The sequence below is a fragment of the Hippopotamus amphibius genome, chromosome 3, assembly GCF_030028045.1.
Source record: "Hippopotamus amphibius kiboko isolate mHipAmp2 chromosome 3, mHipAmp2.hap2, whole genome shotgun sequence".
In the NCBI taxonomy this organism is placed as follows: Eukaryota; Metazoa; Chordata; class Mammalia; order Artiodactyla; family Hippopotamidae; genus Hippopotamus; species Hippopotamus amphibius.
In genome coordinates this window covers 21,672,873-21,688,440 of record NC_080188.1, presented here as the reverse complement: position 1 = coordinate 21,688,440, position 15,568 = coordinate 21,672,873, and the positions used below count along the sequence as shown (strand labels likewise).

The 15,568-nt window shown below is 38.5% G+C and overlaps 1 protein-coding gene across 4 annotated transcripts in view; it reads left to right on the top strand.

Annotated features, from left to right (window-relative positions):
- The window catches only part of ATP8A1 (ATPase phospholipid transporting 8A1), a 220,683-nt gene that overhangs the window by 30,917 nt on the left and 174,198 nt on the right, over positions 1-15,568 (top strand). For all 4 annotated transcript variants that reach the window (XM_057729004.1, XM_057729006.1, XM_057729005.1 and 1 more), the window contains 2 exons: positions 784-882; positions 7,134-7,179. In XM_057729004.1, coding sequence (XP_057584987.1) covers positions 784-882; positions 7,134-7,179 — 145 coding nt within the window. The remainder of the gene's footprint in view (positions 1-783; positions 883-7,133; positions 7,180-15,568) is intronic.

Below are 15,568 nucleotides of genomic sequence, written 5' to 3'. Positions count from 1 at the left end.
CTTATCTTAAACATTCTGTAAATTTAATGTGGCAGGGACTGTTCATTTTGGGTGGTAAAGGGGGATGGGACTTTTTCTTAAAATACTCATTTATTTTAGTAACAGTAACATTGTCAATTCTGAATCCTAGAATGTAAGAGTTACCATTTGAAAACTTTTTTCATTTTGTATTTGGGTTAGTTGTAATCAGGAAAAATGTTTGATTTTATTAAAAAGAGATATATGTTCATGTAAAAAGAATAAGAAAACACAACAAAGAAAAAAATCTTTAACTCTTATTATTCCACCACCACCAAGAAGCAATTACTCTCTTAAAATTTGGGTGTTTATCCTTCTGGTCTATTTTTTTTTTTTTTTTTTTATCCCAAGCATTGTTAATTGACTTACTTTACAAAAAGAGGATCTTAGAGTATATATGTCTTATCATCTGCTCTATCCATATAATGATGTGTGGATATTTTCCCATGCAATTCATTGTGTTTCTAAAATATCATTCTTAATGGTTGTATGAAATTTTACTATGTGGATGTGCTGTAATTTAGTTAACCAATCCCCCTTTGTTGGTGGTAGTCCTACACACAATTGCTTGCCATGAATCTAATTAACCCTCTCTCCCAGCTACATACTAGATACAAGCAGATTACCTCACCCAGTGTTATTCTACCAAGATGGTAAAATCAATGAAACATATTTTAACACACTCCAAGACTTTGTTGTTTTTAACTGTGTTATAAACTTTCTAGTTCTTACTGAATTTCTCTATCTTTTTCTCTCTTCCAATAGCAAATACCTGATGTATCACCAACAGGTCGCTACACAACACTGGTTCCTCTCTTATTTATTTTAGCTGTGGCAGCTGTCAAAGAGATAATAGAAGATATTGTAAGTATTTGTTTTTTTTTTCCATAAATAAATGTAACTTATTTTTATATACACATTTTAAAATATCAGTTTCTTCCTAAGTTGTTTAATTCTTGATGTAGACTGTTTAAAATACCCATTCAACTTAAAAGTGTTTAAAATATCCTCCCATCTCTGGAGTTAATTGCTACTGATTTCTATAGGATTAATGTTAGAGAATGCTTACACTGATCTCCTAGGTTTGTATCGTTGGTAATGAAATAAATTAATTTGAATGTAGTAATTGGCTTGGAGAGAAAACTGTATTTGAACATTGTTTTCAAGTATGGTCAGTTTTCAATGTGAACATTTTTTCAAGTTAAACAATAACTCCAAGTTATCTAAACGTAAAGAGTTTTTTGTATTTTTTAATTTTTCCATTTATATGCCACAGTTTTCACCTTATTAAATACCTTTAATTCCTTTTCATTTTATTTTAGTATTTCTGTTTCCTTTTATTTCATTAAAAGAAAGTAACAGCAAATTTGCTATTTTTATTATTCCGTAGTAGTAGAGAAAAGGGGAAGTCAATTTCCCCTTTATAAGTTGCCCAAAATAAAATCAGACTTTTCTTTTTCCTCTATTTCACCGTTATTTCAACTACATTAGTTGAGAAAACTAATATTTTTTTTTCTGTGCACTTTAAATACATTGCCTGTCTGAAATGATCATCTGTCAAGCCTTAGGCAAGTCGGATGGTAAGACAAGGAAAGGCTCAGACATTCTTTACAAAGCTCCAACTTAAAGTTGTACAAACACTGATATTATTTTTGTAAAGAATCAAATTGGGATCTCATGAGGAACACATGAGCTCTAGCATCACTAGGCCCATTAGAAATGGGTCAGCTGACCATTTTAATCATCAGCCTCAAAGACATCCAAGTGTCTAGGGGTACACACAGAAGGTTTCTGTGTGTGTGTGTGTGTGTGTGTGTGTGTGTGTGTGTGTGTGTATAAAACATCATAGTCCTCTAGCTGGAAATTCAAGGGACTCTCTTCTCACCTGTATCACTCCACACAGACTTACCGTCCTTCAAATTGTACTTGCACCTGGCAGTCCTTAAGGATTGGTCTGTACTACAATTCTGTCTCTTTCTTTGCCTTATGTATTCCCCTTTCTTTCTTTGTTTAACCTCATGTTCATTGAGCATCTCTTATTTGCTAGGTATTGTGCTGTCATTTTTGCAAATTTTTAAAAATTTAATTTGTTCAGTAGCTTTGCAAGTTAGTTTTTAGCGTCATTTTAAAGGTAAGAAAGCTGAGGCTTAGAGAAGTCATGTAACTTGTGCAAGAAATCGGTGGAATCAGAATTCCATCCCACCCAGTACTCTTCCTCTGTATTTTTGTGGTGAGTCACCAACAATAATATTAATAACATTTATTGAGCTTCTGGGTTCCATGTACTTGCTCTGTGTCCTTTTCATTTAATAAATCTTACAACAACCTTTAAAGATTACAGATATTATCCCCATTTCACAGATGAGGGAGAGGAGGCACAGAGGGGTAAGTTAACTTGCCGAAGGTCACAGAGCTAATAACAGGGGCTGTTAGAATTCAAACAAGGCAGTTTGGTTCCAGAGCCCCTGCCTTATAATCACTGCCCTAAACTGCCTTTCCTTTTGTTCGTTCCTTTTGCCCTAGGAAAACTATAATGTCTCTAACTATGGTTTCTAGTATCCCTGTCTATGAAAATACATGATAAATGAAATGGTACCCAAGAAGTTTGTTTGCTTGTTTTTAACAGAACTCTTATTGGCATATGTAATACCTGGATACTATTGGAAAGCAGCTAATCAGGCAGTTCCTGACAGATGTAATAATAGTATTGTGGGTAAGAAGATACCATGTAAAGTAGTTTTCCAATTAAAAAACAATGTTAAGAAATTAACTAAAAATGTTCTATAAGAATGGTTTACTAAGAAATTTATATCCATGTGTAAGGCTGATAGAAAGTTTGAAATGTTACTCCCTAGAAAAAGAAAAACAATCAGGTAATACTTTAGATAGTTGGACAAAGAGTATCTTTATCAGTAATTATAATTAATACATATAATTGTTCACTGATTCAACAAAGATATGTGAAGCAGTACTTAGGTGTCCAGCATTCATTAGGATATGTTAGGATTTGTTAAAATTTTGCTGCAGTAATAATCAAGTCCAAAATGTCAGGGGCTTAAACATAAGTTGATTTTTCATGTACTCAAAGACACTACAGGGTTTTGCTCAGGAGTAAGGGAGGGCAGGAGGCACCATTGTTCATGTAGTCACTCAGGGATGCAGCCGAATCAGGGCTCTGCTGTGTGGGATATCAGTGGTCACCAGGACAGAGGAAGAGAGAGAATGGAGGGCTCACTTTTTCTACATAGAAATGGTACATATCACATCTGCCTACAGCACAACATTGGAGCTAGTGACATGACAAAAGGCAGCTATAATCTCAGTGTCCATGGAAATTAAGGAGAACTAGATATTGGTGAATACAGTAATGTCTACCACTCTTACATCAGTGAATAAAACAAAGCTTACGTTCTAGTGAGCCTTTATGTTCTGTTAAACAACCTTTCTAAACAATTTTTACAATAAAACAGTAAGAATTACCTCCAGCATTACCTAGGATGTAACCATCTCAGTGCATGTTAACTGTCAGTGCTTTGGAATCCTTAACATATTATGATTTCCTATTTTTGTGTGTAAGTAACGATGACACATATGCTTATTTGAAAATACAGAATCATTGGGGAACTCTTAGTTTACAAAAAAGCTGCATCATGTCAAATGTCAATTCTTAAGAGTCGAGATAATTTGGTAAGAGTCAAGGTAGTTTGTTAAATTGATGATATTCACAGTTAAAAACATGCTTTCTTTGCTCTACACTTGTTAACTTAAACACTGGTAAACTTTATTCATTATGGAACAGATACTTACTTAAAGTCTACAGTGTTCAGAGACCAAATCCTGGGAACATGCCAGTGAGTAAAGTAGTTCTGACGGAGCTTGCAGCCTAGTACAGAGGACAATTACTCAGGTAGCCACACCAGCTGTTATGAGAATGAAATGATGCACTGAAGTCCTTAGAGCTGTGCTTAGTATATAATTATTGCTGAATAAATGTTAACTGTGTGGTCATCATTCAAAGATCTTCTTGACTAAAATACAGAAAATGGATTGCAAGGAAAACAGAGAGGATTTTGGTAATAGTTGGTATGAAAACATAAAGGTATCTTAGACTAAGTGGTATTGTTAAGGTAAAGAAACATGGGAAAAATGAATTCAATATATATTTAGGAGTAAAATTGACACAACTTATCACCATGTGACATGCTACATATCCTACTTATTTTATTAATGTTTTATCTCCAACAACTAGAATGTAAGTTCCATGAGAGCAAGAGTTTTTTTATCTCTGGTCATTTCTGTTTAAGAAATAGTAACAGGGCCTGACACTGTATTTTGTTAACATCTATTGAATGAAGAAATGCATTGGAAGGGAGTGAAAGGGAGAGAAGGTATGACTCTCAAGTCCGTGGTTTGTGCAAGTGGATGGTATATGGTTCCATGTCTGAGACAAGTACCTCGTCTTGGAGGTTAAAGTCAGAGATTGATTGGCTTTTGAACATAGTGTGAGATGCCTTTGAGACTGCCAGAGGGAGCTGTCAAGGAGGCAACTGAATATACCAGTCTGGAGCTCAGATGAGAGTCGTGGCTGGTATATATTTAGATAACAGTTATCATTGAAATTGCAAGTATGAATGAGCTAAGAGCTTGTAGAGTGAGAAGTGGAGAGGGCAGGGAGTACGGCTTGAGGAAATCCACCTCAGAGAGCTAAAGAAGAAGGGGCCGTGGTGCCAGTAGAACACCTGGGCAGTGATGTCTTAAGATATGCCCAGGGTGGGGAGGGTTTCCAGAAGGAAGGGGTGGTCAGCACCGCATACTTAAGAACCACAAAGTTCACGGCACTATTTATACAGTAGAGTTTATTGGATCACTGTCAATCAAATATTGATAATATTAATTCGCTAGCTCTGAGTGATCTTAAATGAATTCTGATTACAGGACAGTAGAGGTATTTGAATTCAGAGAGTAGCTGTATTAATTTCTTTGGAACTATTAGTTTTAGAAGAAATAAGGATCTCTTTCGGATACAGTGTGATAAGATTAGAATGTACCCATCTGGGTTGGATCCTTATGTATATTCAACACAGTTGTTTCTTGACCAGTAACCTGGTTTATGCTGTGATGGGAAGGTGGAGGGCAGAGAGGCTCCTGTATAAGAATTCTCTGCAAATGGAAAGAAGTGTTCAGGATCTCCTTAAGTTTCACTAAGATTAAATTTCCAGTTTAAGTGGAGCATTTCATCAATTAGCTTTTATTTGTCTCCTTCAGTTGGAAGTCTAACCATTGTCTATCATAGATTTGCATTATTTTGGAAATATTTGCACTACCTTCAAATATCTAAATTTGCCTTGGGCTGTTATTTTGGACCAAAATTTATTTTGGATTACTTCCTAATTTTCTTAAGATCTTTATTAATAAAAAGAAAAGAGTAAATATTTTAGAGTTTTATCAGTCATAAAATATTCCCCACTGATACAGAACTTAAAAAATTTATTTAAGAACCTTTGCTGGCAAATCATGTGCTTACTTTTGGAAGCAATAATTTGCCTGTTAAAAGTCTGCGTTATTGCACTTTTATTAGCGAGAGTTTTATTATGAGAAAGAATTGCGGTGTGTTCCTGCATTTGGATGTGACAAGCATCGTTTTCAACAAGCCTTCCACAGAGGCGTCCTGAATGCCCTGTTTGCATTTTGTGCAGTTCAGTGGCTGATTGTTTGCATGAACTGAGCTCACACTGTCAGCTATTATGCCGCTCCTCATGAGCGCGGCTGTGTCTTGGAGTGCTCCTCTAAAGCCCAGGCTTCTCTCTGGAAAAGTGTTTTCATCTGTGCCTGTGATTCGGAAAACCATGTTTCTTCTCAGACAGGGAAATCGCTTGTTTTACATTCATGCCAACCCACCTTGGGGTCAGGTCTGTGCCTCTCAACCTGACTGTTGGTTTTATATGATAGAATCTTTGAGCTCAGAGTCAATTACACTTAGCACTTTCCTGCAATGTCAGCAGAGGCTGATGTGTTATACTCGATGCTGTAAGGATAGACAGGAGCCATGGAAAACCTCTAGTTGAACTGTAGAGAAGATAGCCTCCCCTGGCCACTCAAATTCTCGCCTTTCCTCTGACCTTCCCTTTCTCCTTCTTACTGCTCTGAAATCTTATATTCTGTAGCTCTTCAAACTCATCCACCGAGACTTAGACTAACTCATTTGTTTACTGTTTAATTTTTTCATGCTTTGGGAGGGAGGAAAATGAGACTCAGTGACTTATGGTGGTGGGGGAGGGGGCTGTTGGGGAGCAGTGGGTAGAAGCAGCTTTGTGCAAACAGTGGATGTATTTGGTTCCTGTCATTGACAGACATCGGCATGTCATTAAATTATAGAGGATATACTCAGCCTAGTTAGATAATGAATTTCATAAGAAACTGAAAATGTTTCAGTACCATTATTAAATGGTAGTTATAATAGATAATTCTCTTGGGCAATCTTCTTTTTTAAGTAAGTTATTTAAATAAAAGTCTAAATCAGCTTTTCAGCTCCATCTTTTCTAGTACATTAAAACTTTAATCTTACCTGTATCATAATGTGAGATCCTGCTGAGGAGCACACCCCTGTACTCCCAGAACAGGAGTAGCATATAAAGATGCTATGCACTTTCAATTTTAAAATTCCTGCATACCAGATTGGGATTGCCATATATACATTACTAATAAGAAAAAAAAAATACCAAATTGTACACTCCAAATATATGCAGTTTATTGCATGTTAACTGTATCTCAATAAAAGTTCTTAAAAAAAAAAATTCCTGCATACCCTGATTGTTTCCCTCACACACCCTGAGCATACTTATAAAATTGATATGGCTGTGAAAGGACAAAAGCCTTGAGAAGCATGTTTTAAAAACTTCTTTTGGGGCTTCCTAGGTGGCGCAGTGGTTAAGAATCTGCCTGCCAATGCAGAGGTCATGGGTTCGATCCCAGCTCCAGGAAGATCCCACATGCCGCGGAGCAACTAAGCCCGTGTGCCAAAAAAAAAAAAAAAACTTCTTTTGTTATAGGTGCTATTTTGTTTTGCTAATCTCATCCACTTTTTCACAGTTTTTGTTTTTGCTTTTAAACTTTAGAAACGACATAAAGCTGATAATGCAGTGAACAAGAAACAGACACAAGGTAGGAATTTTACATTTTGTTTCTCCTATCTGTCAAATATAGTAATATATACAAATCACTTCAATTAAATATAATTCAACTGAGAACACTGTGTAGCTCTTAAGTTTTTGTTCCAGGGTAGATTCTTGCTTTGTAGTGCTTATTAGCATGACACTTAAATTCACATTAGAGTGATTTACAGGGGTAATACTTTTGAAAAGTAACATTTTTAATACATTTAATTGCCTTATAGCAATGTACTCACAAGTGCTGTCCATAAAATCTGCAGTTGTTTTGACAGTGTGAAATGCTACAAAATGTCTTTGTGTGTGTATGTGTGTGTGTGTGTGTGTGAGTGTGAGAGAGAGACAGAGAGAGAGATCTATAGATGTTACTCTAGATAAGATTTATAGAAAATGATCAGATGTGATGTTACTTGGGTAAAAGGCAGATTGGAAGCACTTTGAGTAATCCTGTACTTGCAGATGATATATGCTCCAGAAATAAATAAAACAGAACTAAGCCAGCTTCTAGGAAGCACAGGGCATGTTGACATGGCTCTACTGTTATGGGTCTCATTTTGATGGAATTGAAACCCAAATGACCTTCAACACAAGCAAATAGACCATTGTGCTCTCAATTAAAAAGATGTGGTACATATATACATTGGAATATTACTCAGCTGTAAAAAGCAATGAAACTGGGACATTTGTAGAGACATGGATGGACCTAGAGACTGTCATACAGAGTGAAGTGAGTCAGAAAGAGAAAAATATTGTATATCAACACATATATGTGGACTATAGAAAAATGGTACAAATCAACCAGTTTGCAAGGCAGAAATAGAGACACAGGTGTAGAGAAGAAACATGTGGACACCAAGTGGGGAAAGTGGGGAGGGTTGGGAGGGAATGAACTGGGAGATTGGGATACCAAATTGTACACTCTGAGTATATGCAGTTTATTGTATGCTAACTGGATCTCAATAAATGTTCTTAAAATAAAATAAAATAAAAAACAAAAATACCCAGGAACATGTGAAACAGACATCTTACCCCATCTAGGAATGTCATTTCTCTCTGAAGTTCCCTGATGTGATGAGGATCAGCCAGGTCAGGGCTGGTCATTAAAAACAGTGTTTTCATAGGGCTGTGGTTTTTATGGGACTCTGCAAAATGCCCTGCTTCTCTTCTCACCATCTTCTACCCAAAGAATTATCTGCTGATCTTTGATGCATTTGAAGAAGGTACACTTATTAAAGTGTCACCTAATAAATTAACTGAATTTTTACTAAGATTATATTTATTATGGGACATATGAAAAAGTATAAGATGGGAACTCTATAAAGGTGAAAAATGATCTTGTGTGGAAAATGAAGGGTTTGAATTACGTGATCTCCATGTCTAGATTTTTGTGGTAGATGGTGGTTCCTGTGTCAAGTGCTCTATGAATTCAAAAGCAAGAGAGAGAATCGTGGGGTAACTTGAGCTAGATCTTGAATTTGGGGAAAAGTGTGGGATGAGCAGAGGCACCTAGGCAAGCCATTGCCTGTGTACTGAGTAAGGAAGGAGGAAGAGAGGTTTTCCTGAGCAGAGGTGAAGACGGCTGTTGGATCGCTTTGTGGAACCACCGCTAGAGTGCCAGATGGAGAAAGGGCATTCGTGGCAAAGGGAAGCACAGACGTGATCAGAAAGGTAGGCCGTGGTCAGATTTCACAGGGCCTCGAACGCCATGCCAGCAGATTCCCACTTTTCCTATGCATGCTGAGGAGCTGTTGAAGGTTTACGAGCCAAAAAGAGGCACGATAAATATTCAGATGAAAGCTGGAGAGCAGAATGACACGGACTAGGGGGCTATTGGAAGCCTGAGGACTAAGCAACTCCAGGAGTTTAGGTGGGAAGGGACAGCCGTAGGTATTGAAAGGAGGGAAGAAAAGACAAATGTTTGAGGTGCTGGTATTCGTGGCAATGTGCAGTTTTTGCATCTGTTGCCGTGTTGCTCAGAACGTTCAGTAACAGCTTCTGAACCAAAAGTATGTAACTATTTTTTCCAGTGGGTAATGTGTCTTATGGCAGAGGGCTCCTATCCTCAGGGACTAGTAGTTACTTATTTTCAAGTCTTGGCCCCAGAAGTCAACATTGTTTGGTTGAAGAGTAGCCATCATAGCTGGGATTTAAGCTCCCACACCCTGTACTGATGGGTTCTCTGATTTTCCAGGTACTTGCCTACTTCCAGAAGTACTCCCTTTTGCCTCAGATTCGAAGAAAATACTTCCTTGGCTATCATTCTTGGTTCACCAATTCATTCTGGATTAACAGGGTTAGCTCTGTGGTTATACAGTGAGAGGAAAGCCTTCTATAGTATGTAAAACTCATGCCAAAAATGAAATATTAAGACTTTATAAAAATCATTTTAAGTCAGAATACTTGGAAAGCCCATGTTCAAGAAATTATGGCCATTTGGGTGGGATGACTTGGAAGACTGGGATTCCATATATGCATTACAAATAAGTAAAAATATCAAATTGTACACTTTAAATATATGCAGTTTATTGTATGTCAATTATATCTCAGTAAAAGTTCGTAGAAAAAAAAGAAATTATGGCCTTTAGTTTGATACTTGATTGTTTGCTAAGAGAATCGTATTGTTTTTTTTTTCTTTTCCTAGTTAGAGTATTTGGTCGCCTTTTTGATTTTGTAGCTGATAGGAGATAACAGAAATGTTTGAGTAGTATACTATTTGCTGTCAGATAACTCAATTTATTGATACTTTGTATGAAAGCCACCTGTTACTAGGCCAGACTGAAATTCAGTTTGCTTTCCTGAGTTAAGGCAGGAACTGGTATAGGGGTGGGGAGGGGGTTATTTTTGACAGATAATTAATTTATGACTGTCATTTAGTACTTAAATTTCATTTTCTAAATGTTTACCAAAACCATGTAATATATAAGAGGACATCTTTCCCTCAGATTCAAATATTAATCCTTCTATCTTCTTAGCAAAATGAACGTTCTCCTTCTGTGTTGAGGCACTAAAGAGTGACTTTCTCCTCTGTCATTCCCTAGTGACTTCAGAAATACAAATTCGTGATTTCACTTACAACATTTTCAGCCATTTAGCTGTGGACTGGTACCTGTCTGATGCCTCATTTTCACCAATTAATGAACTTGATCAGGGGTTAAACTCTGGACTCTGTAGAGGGCAGGTCTTCCGCATCTTTGTGACCCCACAGCTCTAGCCCAGGGGCCCGTCCCTAGCAGGTGCTTCATGTGAGTGAATGAACCCCTCTCTGTATAGATGCTTCAGGACAGATATGGTGGCAAGAAGAGACTAGGTGACTAAGCTAGTTCTCTTTTTAAACTGTAAACATACACTTCTATTTTTTGTGGAAAACTACTGTGGCTAGCATGCCAGTATTTCAAGTGGAATGACAGTTTCTTTTTCTTTTTTTTTTTTTAAGCTCTTTATTGGAATATAATTGCTTTACACTCTTGTACCAGTTTTTGAGGTACACCAAAGTGAATCAGCTGTATTTATACACATATCCCCATATTCCCTCCCTCCCGCGACTCCCCCCAACCCTCCCCATCCCAGCCCTCTAAGGCATCACCCATCATCGAGTTGATCTCCCTTTGTTATACAGCAACTTCCCACTGGCGATCTATTTTACAATTGGTAGTGTATATATGTCTATGCTACTCTCTCACTTCGTCGCAGCTTCCCCTTCATCCCCCGCCCCCCCAACCTCGTGTCCTCCAATCCATTCTCTGCATTTGCATCCTTATTCTTGTCTTGTCACTGGGTTCATCAGTACCATTTTTTTTTTTTTTTTAGATTCTGTATATATGAGTTAGCATACAATATTTGTTTTTCTCTTTTTGGCTTACTTCACTCTGTATGGCAGACTCTAGGTCTATCCACCTCATTACATATAGCTCCATTTCATTCCTTTTTATAGCTGAGTGATATTCCATTGTATATATATGCCACATATTCTTTATCCATTCATTTGTTGATGGGCATTTAGGTTGCTTCCATGTCCTGGCTATTGTAAATAGTGCTGCAATAAACATTACGGTACATGTTTCTTTTTGGATTATGGTTTTCTCTGGGTGTATGCCCAGGAGTGGGATTACTGGGTCATATGGTAGTTCTATTTTTAGTTTTTTAAGGAAGCTCCAAACTGTTTTCCATAGTGGCTGTACCAACTTACATTCCCACCAACAGTGCAGGAGAGTTCCCTTTTCTCCACACCCTCTCCAACATTTGTGGTTTCCAGACTTTGTGATGATGGCCATTCTGACTGGTGTGAGGTGATGCCTCATTGTGGCTTTGACTTGCATTTCTCTGATGATTAGTGATGTTGAGCATCTTTTCATGTGTGTGTTGGCCATCTGTATGTCTTCTTTGGAGAAATGTCTATTTAGGTCTTCCGCCCATTTGTGGATTGGGTTATTTGCTTTTTTGGTATTAAGCTGCATGAGCTGCTTGTATATTTTGGAGATTAGTCCTTTGTCCGTTGCTTCATTGGCAAGTATTTTCTCCCATTCTGAGGGTTGCCTTCTTGTCTTGTTTATGGTTTCTTTCGCTGTGCAAAAGCTTTTAAGTTTCATGAGGTCCCATTTGTTTATTCTTGATTTTATTTCCCTGATTCTAGGAGGTGGGTCCAAAAGGATGTTGCTTTGATGGATGTCATAGAGTGTTCTGCCTATGTTGTCCTCTAGGAGTTTTATAGTGGGAATGACAGTTTCATATAAAATCACAACATGGAGGCCTGGGAAGGGATGGGGTTCAGGTGCAGACTAAGAAAGATATTTGAGATCTAAAAAATTAAATTTAGAGATACTTCTTTATGAAGTAGATTTGCTGTTTTAAAATCCCAGGTTTGGATATATTCCCTGAAGGATGGTGTACATACATTCTGTAGGTGAGAATGTCTGGGAGACACCTGGGACATCTGGCAGCCCATCAGTCACCCGACTGGGTGCTGCCGTTGAATGAGGGCCACATTACCCCCGTTAGATTGTTTCATACCTTGTTTTATTAGTAGGTGTTAGATTAGAATAAGTTTTAATAAAGCAGTTTTGCTCTGTTTTAATTTAATTTAGAAAAAGACAACATGAAATTCTTCTTCACTAAGCTCATAGCTAAAAATAATAGATCTCATCTGTGCCTGATTCGTCCTTTCCCAGAGCTACATCAGCCTTTTCAGAAGTGAGTTGAGCTAGTGGCCACTGATAACCCCTAAAAAAGCTACTTCCGTGCAGGGCACGTAGCTGCTTATATCTGACTGCAAGCTATTTCACCTTTAAAGTCCTTTATAAAAAAGATGTTGAGTTGGTGTGGGTTGAATTTGTTTTAGGTTGTTAAGCCTGAAATGACCTACTAACAAGGCTGAATCCATCTGGTTGTGTTCATTTCGTGCTAAGGAACTTAAAATAGCACCACTTTCCTGGCTTATTGAAAAAGCCACTGTGCAGCTTTTTTGGTCTCCCTGGAGATATCTGCACATCTGATCCATCCCTAAGCCTGGACCTATACTCTGCCATGTATACATCACTTACATATAAATAGTTTTTAGAAAGTATTGTTTCCATGAGCTTAAAAATAGGACTTAAAAATTAAGCACATATGTGCTAAAGAATGTTTTCAGACACCTCTAAGATTGTTAATATCTTCAAGTTAAAATTTGAAAATCGTAGGATTTTATAAACTGGTATGTTCAGCAATACCTCTGGATGAAGAGGAGGTATTTATTTGTGGGGAAGTACAACCCCAGATTGTCTTTCACTTTTCCCATAAATAAAAGTTGCACACCAGGAAACAAACCCACTGAAGAAATTGAGGGCCACAGATAAAGTGAAAGGAGAAAAACAGGTGTGATTCCAAGTTAGAACATTTATTATTTCACTTCAGTAAGTCTTACTGAACATCTACCTTATGTAAGACCCAGTGGGGAATATGCAGAAAGAAACCAGGCTTCATGCTTGCTCTACAGGGAAGTAGAATCTGGTAGGGAGGATAAGATGCTCGCTGATACTATGATACAAGATAGAAAAACTAATAAGGGCCAAATGAGAGAGGTGGGGATTCAGAAGTGTCACATGCAAGGTTTGTGAAGACGAGTGGGCTTTCAGTAAGCAGAGCTGTTGGGGTTGCTGCAGGGATGATCCAGGAGGAAATGGGAAGGTGTGAGGTATGTTCTGGGAATAGCAAGTACAGTCGTCCCTCGGTACCCATGGGGGATTGGGTCTAGTACCCGCCGCCCGCCCTCCCCAACCCCCACCCAGCAGATACCAAAATCCGATGCTCAAGTCCCTTATACAAGATGGCATGGTGAGTGGCGGATGCGGAGCCCGTGGATACGGGGGGCTGGATGTAGTCCGTTTTGGCTACAGCATAGGATACATGGCAGGGAGCAGTGGGGACAGGGTGGGAAGGCAAGTTAGGGTCCATAATATGGAGGCTTTTGAAAACCATGGTGAAGAACTTGGAGAGAATTACTGAAGAGTATGGCTAAGTTCCCAGCTGTACTTTTTTTTTTTTTTTTTTCATATATTTAAGGTTTACCAGCTGTACTTTTGAACAAAGAATGTGACAGCTCTCTGAGGAGGGGTGAGGTGAGGCACAAAGGGAGACTGACTTTTGATTAATTGGGGAAGGGGAATAGGGTGCTGACAATGAGAAGGCAAAGGAAAATACGCAGTGGACAGATCCGACTGGACTTGGCAAAGGAGGGGCAACCCCATCAAACACCAAATGCTGCTGATTAAGCGAGAACCGGGACTGTGATACCCCCTAAATCCAGCAGTTAAGAAGGTGTAAAATAGATCAGCAACAAGAATTTACCGTATGGCGCAGGGAATTATGGTCAATATCTTATAATAATCTATCATGGAATAAAATCTGTAAAAAATGGAATCACCATGCTGTACATCTGAAACTAATGCAATATTGTAAATCAAATATACTTCAATTTTTAAAAAGTCACAGTTCTTCAGAGTGGGGCTAAACCCTGTTAAGAGATCAAGATGTCATACACTCCCCATCCTTGGGGCGAGGGAGACACGACACATGCACAGAAGGGCTCCTTGGGGTTCAAAAAGGCAGGGACACCACCCCTTAATACTGATGCTAAGTCCTGCATATAGGCCTGTGGGCTGAAATCCATCTTGGAAAAATATTGCACACGCATGATGGGGAGTGTCCTAGGGCAGGGCAGGTATGGAGAAAGAAACCAGATAATTGGCCAAAGGTGAACAAAGACCCAGAAGAACTGTCCTATATAAATGATTTAACTGCCTCTTTCGTGTGCTCCTCCTTATAAGGGAGGACGCCCACACCCTTTCTCACCAGGTGTGCATCTCTGCCTAGCTTCTGTCTTAACTAAACTGTTTCTCTGTGCGCTCTCCCATCTGTTGTTGTGCTGTGTCTCTAATAATAAACTTTGTACCTGCTTTTACAAAAAAAAAATAAAAAGTAAAAAGTCACAGTTCTCAACTGGAGTTCCATTTCTAAACTGGAGAGCGGTTGTGCGGCTGGGAGAACGGAAGCCTGGCTGCAGGGAAAGGTGGAATGACTGGTGAGGCTATGGAAGGAGATTTGAAAGAAAAATTTTCAAGGAGTTTCTCAGTTACGTAAAGGAAAAAGCAAGTGATTCGTGAATCTGAGCAGGATTGGGGGAACATCTTGAGCAAAGGAGGTTGCTGCCCCTTGTGCTCTAATCACATCATCTCAGCCATATTTTTTTTAAAATAAGTCATTGGTTCTTAAACACCTTGCTGCAACTCACCCCTAGAGTTTCTGTAGACTTCACGCGGGACCCCAGAATTTCATTCTAAAGAAATTCTCAGTGATGCTGATGCAGCTAGTGAGGACTATTGTTAAGAATTTTATAAGCAAGTTGATAGAAGCGGTATCAGTTCATTGAAAATCTCTGTAGAGAATACGGATGAGAGTGAAAATCAGGAAGTTCCCTTTGTCTTTTGTGTCAGTAGACCCCAGGCAGATTGTTGCTTAATTTGACCTTTATAGGTAAATTCACGAAGGAGACTTTTGTGCAATGTCAGTTTGTGCCACAAGAGGTTTTTTGCCTTAAAGTTGCCTTTGTAAGGGTCTACGTGGTGAGTGAATTGACGCTTTAATATGGGCATGCTTGTCTTCCTTCTCTGCCCAGTTCAAAACTGTAGTCTTAGCGGTACTCTTAGCCTTCTCAATGCACTAAAGCCCCTCTTCAGTGCTTACTCCCACTTAGAGACTGCAGCATGCTGCCTTTGCTGTGATTTCTCCATCTTCTGTGACAACTCTAGTGCCCATCGTCCTTTTGGATAACTTGCCTTGAGTTACCTATTTCAAAACATGTCTTGATTGCCTAGGAATGGCACCTCACAGCACCCCAGTGACTCTTTCTG